We start from the raw sequence: 26725 nt of genomic DNA, 5'->3' as shown, positions 1-26725 counted from the left end.
GGTCTCTCATCCGAGGCTGTTTACACTTTTTCATTGGGGGTGTTTTTTTACGAGCCGGGTCCCAAACCTAGCGCACATTCCTATACAGGGGATGTTTCGCCTTCTCACTTTAGCTCGCCTTCAAACGGATGTTCTTAGGCTACACAGAGGATACTACTTGGTCAAAGACCGGAAGTCGTGAGCTGCTTGAGTCACATGTAAAAGAATCGTTTCTGGTCACTCCCAAGTGAATGGCAATCAGAAAACTTTCTTCACTTGCGTGAACTTCTATACATGACTCCATCCTCCAACCAACCGACAACCAAAATACTAAAAATTGCCACGAGACACCATGTTGCTCAAAGGCACAAAAAGTTCAAACGCTGCACAGCGAAACACAAAGTGGACTAGTTACAGAACTAGTTACCACCATGCCAACTAAAGTTGAGTATAAAACAAACAGATACCTTAATTCACAATTAAGGAAATTTCAAAACTTAAAGGGACCTTCCCCCATAACTATTCGATCAAATAATGGCCGGTACGTCGTACGACAACCACCAGAGCCACAATTTTCCAATACCCCATGTTTAAAATGTATACTCGATACGTTGAGGAGCACTCACCACTCACTTGACGTGTTGATAGGCGAACGACAGGTGACGAAAAGTGTTAAAAGATGTCGACGTAGCGCAATGTAGCAGCGAAAGTCTTGTAGGAGAAAACCGATGTTCGGATTGCATGTGGATACTCGTATGCGACGAGTTTCTGACCCATTGTGTTGAGCGGTGTTGTATTATGAGTGTGGTGGCCGCTTGCTGGGTGATGATCTCAATTGTAGTGTGATGTAGAGTCATTAGCTGTGGTGAATTAAGCTGTCTTATTAGTGTGCGCCAGTTTTTTCGGGTAAAGTGGGTGGATGCTTAACTCATTTAAACACCCCACATAAAGGTAGAAAAAGCAAGGTCAGATTCCCTCTGACAACCTCATATAAAAACACAAATATATGTTCGTAACCTTTCGACCCGGCAGCATGGCTTTCGCCAATAATGATACAAAAGTCCTGCTTAAAAAATCTCAAACTATGTGGCGCGGTACTAAACGTCAAATTAATACATATTCAGTAAAACATAAAATATAACGAAATTGTATCAAACGGTCAAAAATCGACACTTTTCATAAATTTACAAAAATAAACAAAATCTCAAAAGGAAAAGATCCTCATACTCCCAATGCGATACAGTGACGCTTCTTACAGCTAATATTCTGCGCCCTCGACTACTCCACCAACAGTAAGCCGAATTAAATGTTTCTTGACTACTTACAAAACTAGGCAATATATTCGCCTAGGGGGCCCAGGATGTTTAAATGAGTTAAGAATCCACCCCCTCTACTCGGTAAAAGTGGCGTATCCTAATAACAGAGCTCAGTCCACCACAGCTGATGACACTAGAACAGAACTCACCTCATCAATACACATTCGCTGAGACACTGCGCCGCGCCCACACCGTTCAATACAATTCGTCACATACAATTCGATCATCAATTACGTTCTATACTATATATAATTGGATCCTCACCAGATTTCGTCTTAACCCGGTTCCTGTGAGCGATCAACTCGATTTAGCAACAATTTCACAGTGCGATTTAAATATATAGTATTTACAATTGTATTATATGTAAAAAATAAAACAAATTAAAGTGATTGGTACAACCAATAACCCGCGTACTTTCATTTTCTTCGCGGGTGTAAGTGGAATTTGAAAACCCAAATAAACTGCGGAATTAATCACCTTGATCTGAATCTATCAAATGTTCGCAGTCGAACCTGCACCTTCTCTATACTTTACGTTCTTTGGCTTGACGATACTGCCTGCTTCTCCTTTTGTTTTATACCTGAGATGGTATAGCTTTTGTGCTTGTTAACACTTTCTAACTTTATATTTAAAACTATTTCCGTGATGTCAGTAATAGGGGAAGCTTGAAATCGTGTGCAATACCTTATAAAGCTATCACTTTTCGTGATAAATTTCGAGATTATATGAACTTTTGATCTCTTTTGCTTTGTACCGTGCTTAGAGCGTGTAGCTTCTGCAGGTGTGCTTTGTCTATCGTCGTCAGCCATTTTTGAAAGAAATTGTAAGAAATTGACCTGATTTAGATTCTTTTGAATCTGTGCTCATTTAGAATAAATAAAAATTAAGAATTAAAATTTGATGAGATATATCTGATAAATACCGAAAACCGAAAACTCTTTTAAGTAAATAAGAGTTGTTATACCCGTAAATTTACTAAAATACTCACTATTGTATTTAAGTAGTTGCGATTTTATATTTATTTTTATATTTTTTCTATTACGGATTTATCCGTATGTCCTTGTATATAAGTACTCGTAAAGGCGTTATACGAAGTCAATAACCTTTGTGCATATACATACATACATATGTGCACGCTATGTGCGTATTGATGTGCATATGATACATAGGCTGCTATATATGTATATTTCTGGACTAGCAACACTAAGTGTTGCCAGGTGCAATCTGACATTTCCATCGGAAAGTTTGACATTTTTTAGCATAACATCACTCAGAACGTTTTGTCATTTAATCGTGAATTGTTTGATTTACAGGGAATTCAAAAATTCATCTCGGCAAAAAATGGAATTAACTCGTGAACATTTTCGTGCGATCCTTTTTCACAACTTTCGACGTGGATTATCACGACAAGAGTGCATCGATGAACTAAAATTTTTGTATGGCTATGAAGCACCATCCTATAGCACTGTGAAAAACTGGTACAACGAATTCAATCGTGGCCGACGGTCGCTCAAAGACGAATTCCGTGAAGGTCGTCCAAAAACAGCCGTTGTGCCAGAAAACATCGATGCCGTACGTGAACTGATAATGCAAGACCGTCATGTAACATAGCTTCAGATAGAGGCATGTCTATGCATTTCTCCCTCCAGCATACATTCGATATTGCATGAACACCTGGCCGTAAAAAAGGTTTGTTCTCGTTGGATCCCGCACAATTTGATAATCGCTCAAAAAAAGGCTCGTGTGGATTGATATAAAGAAATGCTGAAAAAATACGATCGCGGTGCTTCAAAAGACGTTTATAAGATCGTCACAGGTGACGAATCATGGATCTATGCGTATGAGCCCGAAACAAAATAGCAATCGATCGTGTGGGTCTTCCAAGACGAGCCAAATCCAACGAAAAAAAAACATTTTCGTTGATAAATATGCCTATTTTCATTATTAGGCCAGAAATATATATAGCAGCCCCCGTATGCTAAATTGGTTGGTATTTAATCCCGCTTGTTTTTGTAATATAAAGAACAAGGAGGTATTGTTAAATAATATTTGCCTATACGGGCTTAGAGTATGTACTATATAAGTATGTACTAATATATTTATCGTTAACAAAATTTTATTATTTATTTGTTTTTTTTCTGTTAAAATTCCTCACCGCTTATTGTTTATAATTAAGCTTTTATCGCAGCTTCTAATAATTTAAGATTTATTATTGTTTTTATGTTTTGGATATACCCCCTAAATCAGGGTACATACATATATAGCGTAGGCAAAAAAAATACCGAATATATGTATACAGTATGTATATCATATATACATATGTATATGTACTTATATTTGCGGGATCAGAATATAGCGAGAAAAGAAAATGAACAATGTGCGGGCCATTAGCCTTTGCACTTGCGGATTAGCAAGTATATGCTTCAATATATTAATATTAATATTAATTTGATTGTTTGTTTTTATGTGTTTGTAAGTACAAATTTATGTTTGTTGCATTTATGTATTTGATAAGTATGATTTGGGTAAGTGCATATGTAAATATCTATGTTTGATTTATTCTCGCTTGTACTAAAGGGTGATTTTTTAAGAGCTTGATAACTTTTTTTTTAAAAAAAACGCATAAAATTTGCAAAATCTCATCGGTTCTTTATTTGAAACGTTAGATTGGTTCATGACATTTACTTTTTGAAGATAATTTCATTTAAATGTTGACCGCGGCTGCGTCTTAGGTGGTCCATTCGGAAAGTCCAATTTTGGGCAACTTTTTCGAGCATTTCGGCCGGAATAGCCCGAATTTCTTCGGAAATGTTGTCTTCCAAAGCTGGAATAGTTGCTGGCTTATTTCTGTAGACTTTAGACTTGACGTAGCCCCACAAAAAATAGTCTAAAGGTGTTAAATCGCATGATCTTGGTGGCCAACTTACGGGTCCATTTCTTGAAATGAATTGTTGTCCGAAGTTTTCCCTCAAAATGGCCATAGAATCGCGAGCTGTGTGGCATGTAGCGCCATCTTGTTGAAACCACATGTCAACCAAGTTCAGTTCTTCCATTTTTGGCAACAAAAAGTTTGTTAGCATCGAACGATAGCGATCGCCATTCACCGTAACGTTGCGTCCAACAGCATCTTTGAAAAAATACGGTCCAATGATTCCACCAGCGTACAAACCACACCAAACAGTGCATTTTTCGGGATGCATGGGCAGTTCTTGAACGGCTTCTGGTTGCTCTTCACCCCAAATGCGGCAATTTTGCTTATTTACGTAGCCATTCAACCAGAAATGAGCCTCATCGCTGAACAAAACACGCGCGCGAAACACATTTCGAACCGAACACTGATTTTCGTAATAAAATTCAATGATTTGCAAGCGTTGCTCGTTAGTAAGTCTATTCATGATGAAATGTCAAAGCATACTGAGCATCTTTCTCTTTGACACCATGTCTGAAATCCCACGTGATCTGTCAAATACTAATGCATGAAAATCCTAACCTCAAAAAAATCACCCGTTATATATCGGTAATTTTGCTTTTTATGCCTCTATTTTATGCAATCCTGCTTACTGTTTGAAGAAACAGAAGGGGTATTGCTGGAAAGATTTGCAAGTAAATACTTGAATATAATTGGTTGGTTTTCTGTTGTAGTGGGTGTGTTTGTATACGCAAGGGTAAGGTTAGAAGGCAGTAAATGATTTCCTTTTGTATTTATAAAAATATATGGATGATATATTTTTTCAACTTTTTTTCGTTCCCGTTTAGAAATCGATTAAACGGATTATACGCATAGGTTTTATATTTGATAAAACCGTATGATATCATACATATTTACATATGTATGTTAATAAAAAATGGAAACGACATACTTTGTCTCGCCTCAAGGGAGTTTTAGGAGAAAAAAGTACATATATTTTTAGATAATTTCGGGGATATTATCTTCTGCTTGCGTTTCAGTTTCCTCTTGTGCTTAATGTTTGTGCAAATATCATTGAACATGCTTACTTATCAGTAAAGCCGAAATTCTACTAAATGGAAATATCTATTTATATATTAATATACATACATACATAAACAACTACATGCATTTAAATCAGTGATGCCCAAACGCACACTACCAAACTGTGTGCTTGTGCTGGAGTATGAGAGAGCTTGTTGCTACACCCAAAAAAAATACAAAACTTTAGTATTAATTAATATAAAAAAAAATTTGAAAGTGATTCGACAAATTTTACAAAATTGTGAAATTAATGAAATTCCTTATTAATTTTTTATCTATTACAAAAATAAAAACAATTCACGTGTCAAAAAGAAATTAAAATTCAAAAAAATTTTAAATATTGAATTTATGTTGAAGTTTTCACCTAAACGGCTGTATCAAAAAACTAAAAATCAATATTTTCATGGTTTTGAACCAACTTATCTAAATCTAGTTCGGAGCCGCAAAATTTTGTACGAAGTAAGTCTTCAGGGTGCCGATCGTTAATTTTATTTCTAGTATTTGATTTTATTAATTTCAAAGTGGAAAACGAAACTTCGCAACAATAAGTAGTTCCAAACATTGAAAAGAGTTTCCACATTTCGTTCTTTAATTTCGGATAAAAGTTGTCGTTCAGATTTTTCCAAAACTGTTGCCCTGTTTCACGACGCAACAATAAATCACGTTGCATCTTTTCTAATTCGGATTTTAAGTCTTAACTCACCCCAGAAGTATTACACCCAGTAGGGTCGTTATGAATTTCAATAATATGCTTAATTTTATAAAAGTCATGAAATCGGTTATGAAAATTAGTCTGCAATATATCAAGGATTGGTTGATATTCTTCAGCCTTGCATGGTTAGAATATTTTTCTACAACAAAGCGTGTTCTTCTTAGCTCTTCAGCGCGCACATACAAAATACATGCGTAGCAGTCAACAGTCGTTGACCAAGTGATTTTCAAATGCACATTAATTTTCCACAATGTATAGAGAGCGCTTGACTAATACGTGTGAGCGAATCTGTGAGAGAGCAATAAAGTCGGCCGCCCGCGGGCTAGGTAAAGCGCTTCACTGATTTAAATGCAATGTGCATCTAAAACAGTGGTCGGCATTTCTTAGCACAATTGTGCAAACTAACTTCACACGTACGCTTACGCTCTATCGTTCAGTCGTTGTCGAGCCAGCAACGAATTAACATCACGTAAGACTATAGCGCAAAACCAAATATACCCTGCGAGAAATATTTTATGTTTTAAATGCCTTTGGAGCCATGCAATGCCTTTTATGTTCCAAGTCTTTTAAAGATAATAGGGAATACATCCTTAAAAGATATTTTGTTAATTTTCAATATTTTATAATTTTGCTTATAAAATTTGCTTAATTTTAATTCCAATTTCTCACTGGGCTACTTTTTTTTCGTGCTCACCAACATAGTGACAGATCCTCTCATGCCGACCACTGATCTAAAACAGAGCCGCTCAAAATAATGCGCAATTTATTTACCAACGCATACAATCACACATTTGACATCTGCTAGCGTATTATTGTGTGCGCGCGCTTGCTTAGTACACTGAGTGAAATCGTGCTATTTGGTTATTTTGTTATTAAAAATTTAGAAAAAAATAAAAAATTATGGTTTTTGATTAAAAAAGCAATTAAGAACAACAATAATTTTAAGTTAATTTTTTTTAACTTTCCATGATTTTTTCCATATCGACTTCAAGATCGTAAGTTTTGATTCTCATTAAGTCCTCTGTATGCTTATTCGAAACTGAATTCCTGTATTTCGAGTGTATTTTGACGCTGGCAGAATTAGCGTCATAGCGTACATGCTTCGACTGCATTTGCTTGCCTATACTCCGAGTATAGGCAGGAAAAATTTTGAGCGGCTCTGATCTAAAACAGTGGTCGGCATTTCTTAGCACAATCGTGCAAACTAACTTCACACGTACGCTTACGCTCTATCGTTCAGTCGTTGTTGAGTCAGCAACGAATTAACATCACGCAAGACTATAGCGCAAAACCAAATATGCCCTGCGAGAAATATGTTATGATTCTAAATGCCTTTGATGCCATGCAACGCCTTTTATGTTCCAAGTCTTTTAAAGATAATAGGGAATATATCCTCAACAGACAATTAGTTAATTTTCATTATACTATTAATCTATATAAATAAAAATGAATCGCCAAAATGTATGTACGCGCATCACTTTCATACGACTGAACCAAATTTGATAATTCTTTTTTTAAAATGTTCGTTGAGGGTCAGGGATGGTTTATGCGGAGAAAAAAAATCTAATAATTGCCGGAAAACCCCAAAAACCAGCCGTTTTCTTTTTCCCATACAAACGAATGAATGTTTGTTTATTAGTAACGCTGAGAGAACGACTGAACCAATCTTTATGAAATTTTCAGAGAATGTTCTGTGGGGATCGGGGAAGGTTTAGAAATAAAAAAACCTGTATCCTTTTCGTGAGGAAAAGTCGGAAAATTGGATAATTCCAAAAAGTTAATTTTTTCCATACAAATTTTATTATTCAATTTTTTTATTTTATTTTTCAATTATTTAAATCTTTCAAATTTGGCGTTTGCTTCAAAATTTTTTGAAAATTATTCAGTGAAAATGTTATGTGTTTTTCACACAAAGTGATCAATTACAGATTGAAATTTGCCACGATGCAATGAAGAGGTCGCGTTAATATCGGTCGGCGTTCTTTTTGGCATCAACTTACATTAGCAGCCAAAGGCACATGAACGAGTACTCCCAGGATGCGATGACATACGTGCGGTATTATGGGTCGCGATCAATCAGAAAGCGATCGTCACGATGTCACAGCAAGACTTTTCAAGCAACAGCTTCGATGGACATTATCTTGAAGCAACGCATATATGGTGCTGTTAGATGCTAGATGTACTCTGTTGAGTGGCAAAAGAGAGGTTTGCCGCACGCACACATTCTTCTTTGGATGGTGGAAGGTGGTTACACCAGATCAAATTGATGAAATCATTCCATAATGCGGCAATTCTTGATGCAAAGAAAAATCCAGTATTATACGAAATGATGAAAACCAATAAGGTTCATGGACCTTGCGGACACCACAACCCCACTTTGGTTAATATGTCTGTCAATAAATACACGAAACAGTATCCACGTACTTTTCTTTCCGAAACACAAACTAGAAATGATGGATATCCACTCTGTTGGCGTCGCTCACCAGACGACGATGGCAATTATATTTAGCATTCAATTTAGAGGCGTGAGTATTGAAGTTGGCAACACATGGATCGTACCATATTCGCCACTGTTGTATAATTCACATTCAAAAGTCATGTCAATGTTGAGTACTGCAGTTTGGTGTAATGGATAAAATACGTTTGTAAGTACGTCGCCAATGGAAGCAACATGGCGGTTATTGGTCTTAAACGATACGGTCCATACGTGAACTGCAACTAAGCGCTTTGTAGGATATTTACTTTTGCAATTCATGAACGTTTTCCGACTGTTGTGCGTCTCGCAGTTAATTTGGAGAATGGTCAAAGAGTGTATTTCAACCCAGAGAATACAGTATAGCCAGTGGAAACATCGTCAGCAACAAAATTAACATTGACGAGTTTTTTCACAAATTGCATCAGTGATTCGTTTGTGAGAACATTGCTCTATTTGGAAATGCCTTGATATTATGCATGGAATGCATCGTCGAATAGTTACGCAGAAAGCAAGGTCAACCAGTAGATTGACATCCAGGTGTCTTATCAACTAATGCATTGGGGCGAATTTACACAATCCACCCGAAAAACGACGATTGTTCCTACCTTCGGTTGCTATTGATTAATGTACGCAGTTCAACTTTATTTGAGTCATTGCTTACTGTGAATGGTTCGATGTGTGCAAGTTTTGAAGAAGTAAGCCAAAAATTCCAATCGCTGGAAAATGATAATCACTGGAATGCAAATGAAGTTCGCACACTTTTCGCGATAATCACTTCGGCATATCAGCCTTCAAATCCACGTCTATTATGGGATACGAACAAAAATGACATTGCCGAAGACATTTTACATCGTTTTCGCATAAAATTGGAAATGACCGGTTGATACTTCCGGTGGTTCGATATCAATTCCATCTTCCCTTTATCAATTCACGAAAGATGAACTCATCACAAATGTTCGGACATTGGCCAAATTATCGTAACTACGATTCCTTAAGTGCACGCGCAATGTTAGCTGCCAAAAATGCCGATGTTGTTGACTTCAAGTGGAAGATTCAAAGTCAAATTCCGGGAGACTTGCGCTCATACAAATCGATCGATTGTCTTGACTATGAAGACGACGCCGTGAATTATCCAGTGATATTCCTAAATTCCTTGGACAGGCTTGGTATACCACCGCATCATTTATGTCTCAAAGTAGGATCCGTCGTTATTATGTTTCCCAATCTTCATGCGCCGAAACTGTGTAATGGAAACCGACTGATTGTGACGCACCTATCGAATACAAAAGGACAGAATGCTTGATCCTATGAATTCCTTTGAGTACTAACGATATGCCATTTTCTCAGAAACGTATTCTGTTCCCGTTGAGATGACAGCCAACAGGACCTAAAGATAGTCGTATAGTGTGAGGCATAAATTTGGAAATGCTATGTTTTTTACACGGCCGTAGCGTGCTCACGAGTTGGAAAACCATCTTTTCTGTACACCGGAACAGAAACCGAAAAATGTTGTTTATACAGCTGCGTTACAAAAAAATAAATGAAATGATACATTTAACTTTCTTTTCATTTCAAACTATATAATTTCACGCAGGACAACGGCTGCGGGGTCAGCTAGTTAATAATAAAAATTGCTTAATTTTAATTCCAATTTCTTACTGGGCAACTTTATTTTCGTGCTCACCAACACAGTGACAAATCCTCTCATGCCGACCACTGATCTAAAAATAATAAATATACATGGGACAGAAGTCATACATTTTCAGAAGAGATAACATCACACACACACACATGTGTATTAAATTGTACACTTCAAAACAACCCCATGTCAAGCAGCAATAAACAATATGCTGCATTACATATAAACATACACACATACACATATATTTAGTTATTTAAGATAGTTCTAAAATTTGTATATAAGTAAGGAAATACTACGTAAAAAAAAATAAGAATGAATAAGTTCTCCCTAAATAAAGGTCTTGCATTGCCCCCCACCAGAGGTAAGGATTATAAGAAACTATATTGAGGTATTAACAATGTTGTTCTACTCCTATGTGTTAAATGTTCCTTTCCTAATTTCCTCCTTTGTTTAGTGTCCTCTTGCTCCCGTTTCCTCCTTTGTAGAGTATGTACATTAGAGTGTGCCATTCTGAGGCAACCTTTTTTTTCAACTGATAAACAGGCTCAAAACTTTCGAAAATGTGTAAAAAAAAATCACTCAAAAGATGAGCTCAATAACACACCCTAATGTACATATGTATGCTGTAATTTTCTTCTAATTATATTGCGCCCGATTCATATTACAATTTTTGTTATTTTTATTGTTAGACCGCGCCCGATTTATGCTTTACACTTTGTTTAATATTATTATTAAATACTAGTCACAGCACTGGATAACTTTAGTAAATTTTGTAAACTTAGTAAATTTTTATTATTTTTCTAAAATTTGGTTCCTTTATTTTATTATTTAATTTTTTCACAGAAGTTATTTATAATCTATTTTTATTATATTTGCTTTGTTTTATATGTGGTAGTAGTAATTTATGTTTGTAAATTTTTTTTTTATTTTTTAATTATATATGTTTACTTATGTTTTTTGCACAGCACTTTTATTTGTTTATATTGTTATCTTTTTTTCATATATATGCACTTTTTGTACCACAGTGTATTATACTTTCATATACATATATATGTGTATATCAGAGACCTGCATTGAGTATGATCGATCCGGTTTGATCAGCCTCGCTAAAAATGGTCACAACTCAGCACAGTGGTTCGCTACAAAATTGTTCGATCGAGTTTCGTGCTCAAAACGAAGGAGTTCGATCAGTTGATTGGATTGCTCTGCTTACTGATTGAAACTGATTGGTTGGTTCCGGTATGATGATTGGAAATAATTGTACAGAAAAAGACGATCAAGTCCAACGATGCACGAAAACTCAGACATCGATCAAGTTGCGTTTGAATTGATTGTGATTAGACCAATCAGATCGAGAATTGCCCTGCGAATATGTATATACATACATAGTTTGTATGTACATATTTGTGTGTTTTAACGGAAACAAGTTGCGATGCATAAAATTAACCAAAACATTTCTGCATATATTTCTTCATTTTTAACGCTTAAAACTAAAATTGAATTAATGCTTAAAATTAATAAATTGAAACAATGGTAATGCTTAGGGAACACAAATTTCTAATTTTAATCACTTCTTCATTGAGATCGACAAAAACTTAAAATTAAAAAAAGGTTTATTTTTTGGTTTCAATCTTAATCGCTAAAACTTTTATAAAATGAATTTAAAAAAAATAAGCTTTCAACTGAACATGGTCCGAGCCTATTTTTATTTTTCAGTTATAATATTTCAAGCTAAAGAAAAAGAACGCTCAGCGACTGCGCTGCTGGCAGGAACCAACCGGTATGATCAAACGGTATGATTGTGATCGATCGGAATGCAAGCAGCATTCTCGAACATTCTTTGCTGCTCACACAAGGCTTTCGATCGAGAAAAATCATGACGAAACAAGCAACAATGATTGAAACTGATCATTCATTTTTGTTGAAGCAAAGTTTTTTATTTTTTGATCACTGCCCTTGCTGCTATTTAAAATCGGGTTTTGTCACATATGTATGTTCTTTCTTCTTTGTTGTTTTTTTGGTTTTGTCACTTATTATTACTTTTTTGGTTTTTATTACCGCACTTTCTCATACGTTAAGATTTTTATTATTTTTTTTTCAAATCTTGCCTAAATTGAAAAACTTTAAATATATATAAGGCGGATAGCGAAAGGGAACCGGGATGCTGCGATGCTGCGAAAAGCGGAGATGTTGGTTGATCGACGTCGTAACGAACAAAAGTGCGCGAGATTCTTTCTCTTTTCCTTTTGTTCTAATTAGAATGTAAAATGTCATCATGTTTTGGTGCATGTGCGTGTGTGTGTGTTAGTGTGTAATGTTCTTTCGCTTGATGAGGTGAATGCGTGCTTTTGATTCGGTTTGGTGAACTGATGTAAATCTGATGCGACGTCGCTACTCATTTAGCTACTAATCTTATATCACTACATACATACCACCCCAAACACCCCAATGGTATATATCCATCTCTTATGGATATCCCACAAAACATTTTTTTGTTATTTTCTACTTACGACAAATAATGGCTAATTTTCGAAGCGATTTTAACCAATACAGCATTAATCCTTATCCAATTAAATATCTTAAATACATTGTTGATTCAATATAGATATATATGGCCTTTTACAGCGTATGAATATGAATGAATACTTTCGAAGATATTACAGATTTAAAAATTGCGGGACGTAGCGTTTGCGGTGGTAGCGACCGGCTGGGGCGGCGGGAGTGTGCCTATAAATAGCGCGTGGGAGCACTTTGAATTTAGAAGCAATCGGACGCGTTTATTATCGGAGCTCTTTAGCGAGGAATATTTAAATTTTAAACGATGAATGTATATGCGTACAATTTCAAACAGATCCTTCCTCAAAAATAATAAAATTGCTAAATATTGGGAATGGTAGATCCCAAAAGACTAATGCCATAACCTTGCCAGCCGACTTTTTCGACTTTTCACGCTTGAACCAGTCATAATGTGCAGTCCACTAGGCTGACTGTCGATTGGACTCCAGTGTGAAATGATAGAGCTATGTTTCTCTTGTCACACACCGACGCAAAAACTCGGTTCGATTACGATTAAAGAGCACTCACTCTTGGATTATGAACTTGCGAGGCACACATTTTGCACAGAGCTTTCGCCACTTTAGGGCGTTATTGTCCTCCGTGCTCATTTCGCCTTTTTCCAACTTAGAAAATATCTTTTCAACAGTGGACTTCCCTGAGTCCAAATTCAACAGTATTTTCCTCCAAAAAGCGACGCTTTATTAACACACGTAATGCTTTATGATCCATTGTTTTGTAAACTAACACAAGTTGTTTCGCAAAAATGCTATATCTCATTAACTAATAGTTTTAATCTAATTAATAGAAATCATATAAATCGTAGTAGTAGAATTGTCTATGTGTCAGCCACACTAAAGCGTGGACGGGTACTCTAGGATGGTTTGTATAAAAAAATTTAGAAAATGTTCATTTTTAACCGACTTACGAACGTAAATTAAAAACAAAAACTAATTGCTTACTTATAACAAATAATGTTAAATTTAGACAGGGAATGTTATTTAACGTTTACCTAAGCTGCAACTCACTGATAAGAACGAATTAAAGCGTGAATAACAACAAACAACAGAAAAATTTTTTTTTTGGATGTGCCAAGGCACTGGTAAGACGTTTCTTGTAAATTTAAGACTTGCTAAATCAGGAATTGCTGGAACTCTTCTAAGGAATGGAAAATTGCTCATTCATCTTTTAAACTTCCATTATCCATAAATCTTGAACAACAATCAATATGTTCTATCCGCAAAAATGCGACTCTTGGTTAACTATCGCAAGACGATTCATTGATTATATGGGATGAGTGCACCATGAACCATAAAGCACAAATAGAGGCCATGGTCAGAACATTAAAATACCTTAGAAACTCTTCTGCTCTTATGGGTGAGATTACTTTTGTATTTGCAGGAGATTTCCGGCAGACTCTTCCCGTCATTAACAGAGATACACGAGCAGATATCATCAAAGCATGCTTAATATCGTCGTCCTTATGGGCTTGAAAATATAAAATTACGGGCAAATATGAGAGCTCATCTTAAGGGAATCACTGATGGTGATTTTCCACAGCAACTGCTTAAACTTGGGGAAGCAATTTTTCCCACTCCAAATTTAAACGGTAATTGTAATATTCTTCTGGATGAGTCTCTAGGCCAAATACCTGTAGTAAATAGTTCAGAAATTTTAATAGATGCAGTATACATCGAGAATTTGCACGAAAAGGAATTTGATTGGTTGTGTTCCAGGGCAATAGTGGAATGATAGTGTTAACGAAATAAACGATCTAATTATTCAAAATGTTCCCGGAGAAATGCAACCGGACGTGGCTGCTTATTAAGGAATTGAAGGACAATTTAATTGTAGCAACCATTATCACCGGCTCAGCATCTGGTCAACTAGCTCATATACCGAGGATTCCGATGATCTTAAGTGATCTGCCAATGCCATTTAAACGGTTTCAATTTCCGTTGAAAACATTTTTCGTTCAAACTATAAATAAGTCCCAAGGCCAAATATTAAACATTAAAACGAGAAAGTTTGTGCGAGAGAGTGTGCATAAAATTATATCTTTTGAAGTTATTGTTTAATACCCGTGTGAAGCTATACGTTTGCAATTGCTGTGTTGTTATTTTTTTTTTTTTGAAGTTTGTAAATATCCAAATTTGAATTTTGAATACATGTTTATGATTTTAAATTTTTATTTTATATATGAATTGTTTGGACTTTTAACATAATAATCTTAACACATTAGGGATATTCTCTTGCTCTTGCAATACCCTTGCACGGTGCAAGAATTGCATATATTTCCTCTTGGTGCACCGGCACAACAACAAACACACGCAGAAAGTTATTTGCAATGGCTGTATAACATGTCAGACCAAAACTATGTAAAGCGTGCAATGTCACGCAAAAATATAATTGCAACCCTGTTTTAGCTGTCATTTTACATAAAGGCATGTTACGTCGTTAAATTGTTGAGGAAGGTAAGTTTTAAATAGATTTTATAATTTTTATTTAAATTATAAAGATCTGTTACAGTTTTTTGTTAAAAATGTATGCAGAAGGTGCGCCAATTCACAATAGCCACGCCTAATAGTCATTCACAATAAATTGACCGAATCAGCCGTTCATATATCACTAGATTCTGCAATGAGTGCCCTCGTGCCCTATTGTGATAAGTGAGATGAACACAATGTGAATTTTACCAAAATAAGTTCTGTAGTTTAAGAGTTTAGCCCCGACAAACAGTTGCGTCTGTTACGTCTCGTTATACCACGAGAACAGAATAAAACTTCTATGTCCGTCTCCTGGTTCTAAGCTATCCACGCACCAAAATCTGTTGTCCCATTATTGAGTATAAATAGTCTAACAAAAACGACTTTATTTTATATGTATACATGGATTAAATTGACAAATTGTGTAAAACTTTCTCATAAGTGTTCCTTTACTTATACGTTTTGACTACAAAAAGCAAAATATGACTACAAATTTAATAACTAATGTAATATGCATGATAGATGTATGTTGCCTATGGTATTTCCGAATAGCCTTTGCATTATATTACTACTGTGAAATTTGCGTCCTTTCGATAAATTGCCGACATCGGTCAGTTTTCATACCCTGAACAGGGTATAATTACTTTACCAAGAAGTGTGTAACACCCAGAAGGAATCGTTGATGATATATAAATGATTATCGTAATGAGCTTAGTTAATTTAGCCAAATCCGTCTGTCTGCATATACGAACTAGTCCCAGAGATTTTGATCTGAAATTTTGCACACGTCCACTGTCGTTATCGAACCGCTATAAAATATAGCTGTCATACGAATTAAACGATCAAAATAAAGTTTTTGTATGGAACACCTTTATATTTAACTAGATATCTCCAAAATATTTGAGGTAAATTATTAAATGCAATAATACGAGTACAATCTGCGAATAACTTTTTTAGATCGGACCACTGTAGCACATAGTTATGTATGTACATGATTGTTTTTTATTAGTGAAGTGTACTCTAGCTTCGGTACAGCTGAAGCAAAATTTGTTTCTGGTTAAAATTATTTTCAACTGTTTTTAATAATATTGGATTAATACTAATGAAACTATAATAATGAACTTCTAACCGTAAAAAAATATATATTTTTTTTATATCCAACTCCTCTTAATATTTCAAAGAAACTCGCGCTTGTTTTAACTTTTTTTTATACAGCTCAATAACAACAAACAAAACAAATTACTCTATAAACTACATGTTTATATAAAAAAATTATAACAATAGTTTTCAAAATATATTGATACACTACTAAGTAAACTTCATTTATTTTCCATACAATAAAGAATGGCAGTGGACCTGGTGATATTGGCATACGGGGTAGCGGGCACCCGGGAGACAATCCATTCTACAGTAACATTGACAGCATGCCAGATATACGTCCTCGTCGGAAATCCATTCCACTCGTTTCAGAGCTTGTAAGTAGTATGTTTTTGCATTTAAATCATCTATACATAATAACTTCATTATATTATGCTTATACAAGTATATTAATATATGTATGTATGTACATAACATTACAGTTGTACAAATACTAAAAACGTATGTGTGATACATATAAATATCTTTGTGCTGTGTTTTTACGTTCATATACAGACCTACTCACCTATGTAGACGAGAAATAAAAAATAATTTGTTTGGCACGTACATGTTTTTTAAATAAATAAATGAACACATACATACATATATACTCTAGGGTGGGTAAAAAAACGATGGTGTTTTTCGCTTCGTTCTCTGAAAAATTGGTGGATAGACAACTCTGAGAAAAGCTCTCCAGGTACGACCTCTAAATTGTATTGTTTTAGTTTTAATAATAAAATAATATAATAAATAAACGTTGTTCTTACGTATATCTTTCTATGATGAGATTGTAAATATTATTGGATGACCCGATATATAGGGTTGTATATACATACATAAATGTGCAGGATGACGAGACGAGTTGAAAATCGACTGACTGTCTGTCCGTCCGGAAAAAGGTGACCAGTTCGTAGATGAACATAATTAGACCACTGTCATACCCACAAAACGCCATCAAGAGAAAATCTATAAAAAGTCATAACTAAACAGTAGATTAAAAATAACATAACACAAAAATAACACTTAAAATAAAAAAAAATCTATTTGTGGTAAATGTGGTAAATATCCAAATTTGGTCAGGACAAATCACTTGATCACCCCAATCGACACTGTAAAAATTGATGAAATCGGATATCGGATCCATCAAAAGCTACTAGAAGTGCGATAAATCAATAAGTAAATACTTCAGCGTCCAAAATGCTGTGATAAGACTTAATAAGATCAGAGGCAAAAATTTTCTTTTAACTAATAAAAATTCGTTTTCGACTGTTTTTGAAGAGCAATTTCCTATAGAATAAAAAACGAATATTTTTTTGATTAGTTCGAAGCGAGATACATTTTTTTCTATTTAATACTAAGAAAAAAAAGAAGACCGATAAGAGCTCATACTTGGAGAGTACCAAGTGAAAAAAACATTTGGAGTTTTTGACCCATCCTAATAAAAAAAGTATGTATTTGCATACATGTACACTCAGCTAGAATAAGAACTTCAAGTGTCCAATTTATTTTTCGAATTCATAACAAATTGTTTATTTACGTTACCATTACATTGAACATAGCTAAATTTATTTTATTTCGATATTTTTGAAACAATAGTTTGCAATTGGCCAGTGACTTCAGTCAGTGTTCCGGCCAGTAAACCTACCACATATTGTCACTCAAACAAGGGTTCACATGTTTGCAATGTGGTTTCGTTGGACTGCATTTAAACTAAACTAAAAAGGAAACTGGTAGGCAACTTTAATGATTCTAGTTTCCTCTGAACAGATCCATATAAGTTTCTTGTATTATTATATCTTATTATTATACTGAAGTATACGTGAATAATACAATGAAATCACGTGAACACTTTTTCGTGTTTATTAACGGGTGGGCCATACAAAATTTTAAATTTAAAAAGTCAATAAAAAAAACAGCTTGATATTTTTCAAAGGTCTAACATTTATTTAAAAGGTTGTTTTATGAAATTTATTTGTGGAAAACAATTTCGGACAAATGACCACCACGACTGAGTTTACAGTAGCTTATCCGATCTACCCAATTTTGGAGTACTTTCTCGATGGTTTCAGGCCTTATGGCAGCTACAGCAGCTTGAATCTTATACTTTAGATCTTGGATTGTTTCTGGATGGTTGGCGTAACATTTATCTTTAACAGCTCCCCACAGAAAATAGTCCAACGGAGTTAAATCGCAGCTTCTGGGAGGCCAATTCACATCACCTCTTTTGCTGATTATGCGATTTTCGAAGATAGGGCGTAAAAGATTGAGTGTAGCGTTTGCTGTATGGCACCTGTGCCCCAAATGCGACAATTCTGCTTGTTAACGTAACTATCGAGGTGGAAATGAACCTCGTCCGAAAAGATGATTTTTCGGTAAAATTGACCATCCTCGGTCAAACGATCTTCTGCCCAATATTTCCCAGTTTTCTTCTAGTGAATAGCGACCCATTTCGTAAATTTTAGACTTTTTACTGAATATCTGTCACTTTCCGAATGGTATTTGACGTTTCCAATGTCGAAATATAGATAATTAAAATTTAAAACGTTAGATGGTCCACCCGTTATAAACAGTCCTATTTTTAATTTCAATATCCCGGCCTGAATACGACGTGGCATACTGTCAACAACAGTTTTGGACATTTTTGGTTTGATAGCATTTTATGCAGATCACACTTTTGACCATAAATCATCCAAGTTTCCATAATCCCTTGCAATTCCTCTTTTCAGAACACCCCAGAGATGTTCAATAGGATTAAGGTCGGGAGATTCTGGAGACCAAAAAATCACTTTATACCCGCTGTCACGCAGCCATTTAGTGGTAACTTTAGCAATATCTTTGGGGCCGATATTTTGTTGGAATACCAAGCCCTCCTTATGTAAACTAAACTTATTCGGCTCAAAATGTCAATATAATATTGGGACTACCACTTTGTCAAGGAATCCAACACCTTGGGTCATCATGACATCATTATGGAACCACCACCGGACTTAAGAGATGGTTTAACATGGTGATCCTAATTCTGCAACCGGGTTGTTTCCATAACCATTAACAGCCGTTAGACCCCCTAACGATTTATTTTGGATTCATCTGACCGAATTACATTCGCCCATTTCTTTTCGGTCCAATTCGCATGTTACTTAACAAACCGCAGTTGTTTGTGTCTGCCAGTAAACAGTGGATCTTTTTCTTTTGCTTTTCATTTTAAACTTTTGTTTTTCATTTTATCTGCAGATCTTAAAGTATTCCGTACAGTGTCAACAGAAACATTAATACTATGGTTCTCAATTCACTACTTATGTATTATATACTTATGTATATTGTTTTAAACTCCTCAAATATCTCAAAAGGAAGCACTGCCTTAATTAACAAATACAATCAGCCGTGTTATTGTATACGTTGGCCGCTGGTCTCACTGACATATTCAGTTGTGAATCAATTCCACGATATCTTTTATCTTTTTTTAAAAGTTGACGAATTTGCCGATTTACATTTTTTGGCAAAGGATAGGTAATTTAAAACATCTTCATGAAAAACAAATTTTTGCATTGGGAATGAAAAAAATGTAAGTTTAGCACTCAGATTTAATATACAAAAAATAAATACATATTTATCACGCTAGAAATATTTCAATTGTTATTGCTTCATACCTATTTTCTTGCACTCACGTGTTTTGCTGCTCAAATAGAGAACAATGATAATGTTGTAAAACCATGTGAACACTTGTTTGAGTAACTGTATGTAGGATATACATATTATACTAAAATTAGGAACATTTCCGATATGAACGTCGTATGAAATCATACTTGTCAGAAAAAATTAAGTTCTACAAAATTATGCTACACTCCTATGCAAGAGTTAAATTAACATTAGTTCATTGAAAGCAAACGGTTAACAGCTGTCTTTGAATTGCCGTTTTGCTCGTCGTTATCTTTGCGGGCTGCTCTCTTGCCAAAGAATTACGTGTTTAAGCCAACAAAGTTATCGAGTTGAATTCGTACGATAGAGTACGGGTATCCCTTTTCAACGAGAAAATATGAGTTCTCCGCCAAAGAAAGAATCGCAACATAGCTGCGTATGCTTCAGAAGCCATGTTAGCGTAGGATTCGGCCACAAGTGCTGTCAGTTTTTTTGAACATTTGGTTTGGTTTGTTCGGTTCACTACTCTCTATTGCTTGGCGAATCGAAGGCAGCTATTGGAAATGCGCGAATGACTACATACATATATGTATGTATTCACTAATGCACATATTTTTCTGTTATAAACATGAACGTTAAGACAGTCCAAAAGCCATACACATACATACATCCATGTAGTTTTAAAAATATGCGTGTTTATGTTTGCTTATTCAAAGTATGTACTCGTAAAGTACAAATAATAAGAAAAAGGTTTTGTGTTTCTATATAGTTAGTGCTTCTATATAGATTCTGTTTATTTGTTTCAAAATATTCTACTTCACTTTTAAACGTCTATACATACAAATTTAAGCCTAAAACTCCGTTAAATCGTAATATAATATATTCAATTTATATCTTTATTGTTTTCGATAAATACATTTGTACCTGTACAATCCATATTTGTTAATTACTTCATTTAAATAAGATTTTATTTCTTTAATATCATTATTAATTTTTTTTGTATGGGTCCAGTAATAAAATAATATTCTCGTAAGCAAATATGAGTTGTAATTTTAGTATTAATCCACAAATATTTCTTGCTTGCATTTTCTACTTTTAAATCAATGTTTATGAAAAAACAACTAAAACAAAAAAATTAAAATAAAACCGAAATAAATCGCCAATATAATATCAATATGCTGTATTTGCAAATGTGGATCAAAAGGTGCTCAAGGTATATGAAATAATTCTATTAATATAATAATTCATATATATAATTTGAAGAAAGTGATTGGTTTTATTTTCTTGACAAAACTATTCATTGCTATATAGTAGCGTTAATTAGTACATTTACAACAAAAAAAACTTGTTAAAATTACTCTAATTAATTACACAGTTTGCACAATACTTCTGTTTAATGGTTAAATTTTCTACTTGCTAGCACTTGAATGAATGACATACAAACAAATTAAGTAGTAACGATAACGTTTTTTTTATTTCTGTCCGATGCCAAAGTGTTATAGAATTTGTTTTGATTTTGTTTTAATGATAACTTTTTTTCTGTCAAACACACAGCATTTCTGTTTTTTATATGCCTTTATATGAAACAGGCTGTATCATTTGTATATAAATATGCGATTTATTCCGATGTTAAATTATGGGTTCAAAAGTTGTTCATATTAGGAATGTTAGGAAGTTAAATATAAAAAGTGTCCGGCTTAAAAATTACATTGCAATAATTAGAATTCATTAGAGTTTGAATAACCGCCAAGTTATCTTTCGTTTGCCCCTTTATTGAGAACTGATAGAAACTTTCTAAATTTCAATAATTATTTGAATAAAAATGTCAAAAATCCAGAACTTGTGAAGATTATCACCAATTAAATTAAAATTTGGAAATGTTCTTAAAATCTGTGGAATATGTTGCGAAAGTATAAAAACATTCGCAATACACGCTGTTTGGAAATGATCACAATATTTTGAACTCCATCCGATTTTATTACCCTGAACAAGGTACATATATTGAGTTTTACCACGATGATTGTAACATAAAAAAGAAACGTCGGTTATTATATATAATAGTTTTGTTCACCTAAAGGTTGTTTGTATTTCTTAATTTGAGTAAACATTGAGATATCTGGACGAAACTTGCTACAAATGTTCGTTGGCATGTAAAGGCGTTTTATTAAGTGTCATAACTGAGCACCAAATTAAGATACAAAATAATTTGGTACAGGAGATTGCAATGGCGAGAAACACCTGTGGGCTAAGCTATTTTTACAAGTGAGCGTAGCTCCGCCCTTTAAATGAGTAAATGTATATATCTTTTAAGAAGCAAAAGCTAACTCAACCAAACTTGCTAAAAAGAAGTTATAGTAATTAGCACCTCTTCGTATACTGTGAAAACAGCTGAGACTGGATGATAACTACAGGGTCGAAGCACTCGAAGTGTAACCAATTAAAAAAACATAAATTCGGGTGTGTGAAAATAATCATAAATTCAGGACCAATTCACTTTTGCTCGATATGACCGCCTTTTGCCTTAACTATGGCCTTGAGACGGGCAAAAAACGAATCGCAAGCTGCTCGAATGTGACTTGCCGGTATTTTGGCCCACTCACGGACAATGGCTTTCTTCAGCATCTCGAGATTGATGTATTTTTTACTTCGAACCTTGCTCTCCAAAATGGCCCAGAGAGAATCCATTGGATTCGCATCTGGTGAATTCGAGAGCCATTGTGTGGTCGTAATGAAGTTCGGAACGTTGTTTTTCAGCCATTCTTGGTTCACTCACGCTTTGTGAGAAGGTGCTGAGTCTTGTGCGACCGAAATGTTTGTTTACCCACGGCTTCAAAGCAGCCTCTAGAACACTTTCCCGATAATATGTCGCATTTACTTTGACGCCAGGCTCGATGAAAACAATTGGAGAGCGCCCATCTGCGGTGACAGCGGCCCAAACTATTATTTGTGGCGGGTGCAGCCGATGACTTAGATTCTCGTATGAACATTCGGTCAAGTAAACCCTATCATTTTGAGAGTTTGCGAATTGCTCAATTGGAAAAATTTTTTCGACAGAAAACACAATGTTCGAAATTTGACCGCTTTCGGCTAAGCGAATCAACTGCTTCGCTCTCCCAAGTCTTACTTGTTGCTGCTTCGGTGTGAGATCATGGGCCTTTTGGAACTTGTAAGGCTTGATCTTGAGCTCACTTTTCAATATGCGTCGGATGCTGCGGTCGGATATTTTCAGTTCTTTAGCCATTTCATTGGCACTTCGTCGTGGATTTCGCTCAAGTCGCTTCTTCACTTTCCGAACCATCTCACGTGACGTTGTAGTCTTTTGGTGACCACCTCCATGGCGTTTTGCGATGCTACCAGTATCATTGTAATGAGTGATGGTGCGATAAACTAAAACTTTATTCACAATTCCATCGCTGATCACTTTTTTTGCGTTCACTTTTGACAAAACGCTTTTGTACACTTGTGACCAATACTCCGATCTGTCCCTCAGCTGATTCCAGTGCAACAGCTGCGCGAACGGTGTGAAGTTGGTTACACTTCGAGTGCCGGACCCTATACGCTCATTCCCCGGTTATGTTAAAAATTATTAAAAGTGCGATGATTCACTGAGTAAGTGCGCCCCAAACTTTAAATTTCAAAACCAAGATGCTGGCGGAGGGCTTTATGGGAGCCGGTGTATAAATGTTTCAATTAGCGTATCATTGCCCTCTTTTCGGTGAAATCCTATAACCCAGGTACTACTACCAAATTAGATGTGTACGATTATCCAAACATTCAAAAAACGAAAATTAGTTTTTGAACACCTCGTATAGCTGCCATATAAACTGACTGATCAAAGTCAAGTTATAAATCTATATGGTTTTATTTGACAAGATATTTTCACTAAATTCGGCATCGATTATTTTTGAAGATAACGCTGCAATCTTCGAATTGCATAGTACCACCATAGCCATGTAAACAGGTAAAGAGATGACGCATATGACGAATATTTCAGCTGAAATTAAACTAAACGTCCATCTGGCACTCTAAGGGCCTGAATGGTTTTATAGCTTCGGTGCAGCCGAATACCATTTTTATAGCTTTTGTGTTAAATGCAATATTGAAAATTATGGAGAACAAATTCTGATATTACAGAATTTTCATTAAGACATACAACAATCAATGTTTGCTTTTTCCGTATCCACATGGAAATGTATTTTTAGTTTGGCTTAACTATAAAATGATTGTAATGATAATATTGGGTAATCGAAAAAGTCTTTTCGAACGGTTTTGAACCATTTAAAAAAGGCTGGCTACCACAATAAGCTCAATGTTTGGGTACCACATGAATTGTCTGTGAACATTTTAATGCACGGAATTAACATCTGCGATTCTTTGCTGAAACAAAATGAAATTGAACCATTTCTGAAGCGAATGATAACAGGAGACGAAAAGTGGATCAAATACGACAATAATGTGTGAAAAAGATCATGGTCCAAGCGTAGTGAAACTTAACAAATGCTGAGTTGTGATTGAAAAGGAATCATTCACTATGAGCAAGACAACTCTTTGATGACTCGGCAAAAACTAGGAGAGCTTGGCTGGGAACCACCATATAGCCCTGACCATGCACCATCGGACTACCATTTGTTTCAGTCAATGCAGAACTCCCTTAATGGAGTAAAGTTGGCTTCAAGAGAAGCATATGCAAATTACTTATCGAAGTTTTTCGTCGAGAAACCAGGAAAGTGTTACACTGATGGAATAATGTCTCTAGCTGAAAAATGGCAAATGGTACAAATTTGGTTCATTAAAGTTCATTTTAAATATAAAAAAAAAATAAGTTGAAGTTTGATTAGACATGCGAAGAGACTTTTTCGACTAAAATAGTTGTAGTAGGTAACTCTTTATTTTCATCTAAACTTATATTAGATACCTTTCATACTCTCGCAACAAGTTATTTAAAGTTCTAAACGTAGTTGATAATCCAAAGAACTATTCGAGGTAGATTTACTGCCGTGTATGTATGCAGAAATAGAACAGGATGAAACGAATTGATACCCGGATCTCGCTCCGTTCGTTTGTTCGTACAGCAGCATGGGCGAGCTTGTAAAATACTTGTATGAAATTAATTGTTTCCCAACCACAATGTAGTTTGGTGCTGAAAATGGTTCGATATAACGATTTGAACTGTTGTAGTTGACCTCAAACAATATTGGTACGTACATCGGTCGTACAATGCCTAGCACGATCTTGAAAATTAATATTTGTGAAGAAAGGAGGTCACAATAGAACACAGGTCGTAGTGAATATTTTTTCTTAATATCTGAGACATCCTACACTTTGATAAACAGGGATAGCATATTACTTGGTGAAGAATAATGAAATAATAAGAATAAGTAAAATGCAATGATGAGCTAGTGATTTGTGAAGATTTTCTTTGGTTGATTTTAAAATAGATATTTCGGAAGTTATGTTAGATATAGTATAAAACCGATATGAACACATGACCTCAGATCATCTGAAGCTAAAAATCAAGAAAATCAATTGAAAGTAATAAGAAACATCTAATGATGAATAAATGAAATAGTTCACATATCTTAAGCTATTACAAATTGCGTGAGTATTAAGAGTTCGGCTGCTCTCGAGCTTTGATCTTCCTTACTTATTTATATCCTTTTTTAATTTTTTGGATGTTTAAAATAATTGGTTTTGTATTTGTGTGCATTTAATGGTCTGATCCTTTGCGATGAAAATTTTACATATGCATTGGTATGTCTGTTAGGGTGGGTAAAAAAATAATATTTTTTCGCTTGCTACTCTGAAAAATAGGGTCTAGACATCTCTACGAAAATATCTCCAATTTTTCCGCAAACATAATTATTTAAAAGTTATCAACAAAGTTTTGTTCTTTTGATTCTAATTGTCATTCAATGAATCATTTTGAATTGCAAAATTCATAGTTTTGTAAGAAATTTACTGCTCAGTACCAATAAAAAAGTTGTTTTTTTTACCCACCCTTATAATTATACATATGTAGTTCGACAAATAACTCATTAATGTACTTCTCATATTTTAATTGACACGAAATTTTCACATTAGAACATGTTTTAAAATATGAAATATAATTGAAAAATTTTTTAACTAATGTATATCAACATACATAAAAAATTAACGTTTAATGGCCAACCAAACAAACGAACACCGTATTATAGACAATGGCAGCCACCAAGCGCAATGCCGGATTAACATCAGCTGTACCTCGAGCCACTTTGAATGACGAAGAACTGGTAGGTATACATAACATTTTTCTTGTTAATAGTTTAATAACAAAGGACCTTCAACTATATAGATTTATTGCAAACTATGTTATTAATGCTATCCCAACCCTTAGAAATATTTTAGTAGGAACGGAAATACTTATTCTTGCCATAAATTTTGTTACAAAGTTTTCAATGCATGCAGCGAATGGAAGTTCCCAAAAAAGGTGTCATGATTTTTTATTATAATTTGTATGTAGTGTCATCAGTTCAGACTTTGCTTTTTTCTATTAACAGTGGAGTGGGAAGCTAAAGAAAATCATAAAAAATCAACAGAAGTGTGGAAAAAGCGCAAGTGAATTTTATAAGTTTCACCAAAAAATTAATATTTTGTGATTATTTGTTTACCGCACTGTTGATCTTTTTTCCTAAGCGTCTTCAGTTGTTGACAGAAATACACTCGACAGAAATACCACGCAAACCTTACCACTCAAAATTTTCAAGTATTGTGCATATTTGACTACACTTTATAGCGGTACTTTTTGCGGTATAGAAATT

General features: G+C 34.8%; 1 protein-coding gene and 1 long non-coding RNA gene across 9 annotated transcripts in view; one reads left to right on the top strand and one right to left on the bottom strand.

The window, feature by feature from the left end:
* Positions 1-26725, top strand: part of LOC105222832 (uncharacterized) — a 186869-nt gene that overhangs the window by 41442 nt on the left and 118702 nt on the right. For all 7 annotated transcript variants that reach the window (XR_007423202.1, XR_007423201.1, XM_049459958.1 and 4 more), the window contains 2 exons: positions 16499-16630; positions 26123-26197. Coding sequence is in view for 5 of the 7 variants with exons in the window: in XM_049459958.1 (XP_049315915.1) it covers positions 16499-16630; positions 26123-26197 (207 nt within the window). In the remaining 2 variants the exon portion in view is untranslated. The remainder of the gene's footprint in view (positions 1-16498; positions 16631-26122; positions 26198-26725) is intronic.
* On the bottom strand, positions 16395-20092 carry LOC115066410 (uncharacterized). 2 transcript variants are annotated; one of them, XR_007423386.1, is made up of 3 exons: positions 19940-20092; positions 17060-17258; positions 16395-16998 (listed from the first exon to the last, which is right to left on the bottom strand). It is a non-coding gene; the product is annotated as an uncharacterized LOC115066410 (long non-coding RNA). The 2 variants fall into 2 exon arrangements; XR_003845992.2 differs by lacking the exon at positions 19940-20092 and having other exon boundaries at positions 17060-17274.

The sequence above is a fragment of the Bactrocera dorsalis genome, chromosome 6, assembly GCF_023373825.1.
Source record: "Bactrocera dorsalis isolate Fly_Bdor chromosome 6, ASM2337382v1, whole genome shotgun sequence".
NCBI classification, from domain to species: Eukaryota; Metazoa; Arthropoda; class Insecta; order Diptera; family Tephritidae; genus Bactrocera; species Bactrocera dorsalis.
The sequence above is the reverse complement of the archived record's forward strand: the minus strand, read 5'-3'. Positions and strand labels throughout refer to the sequence as shown.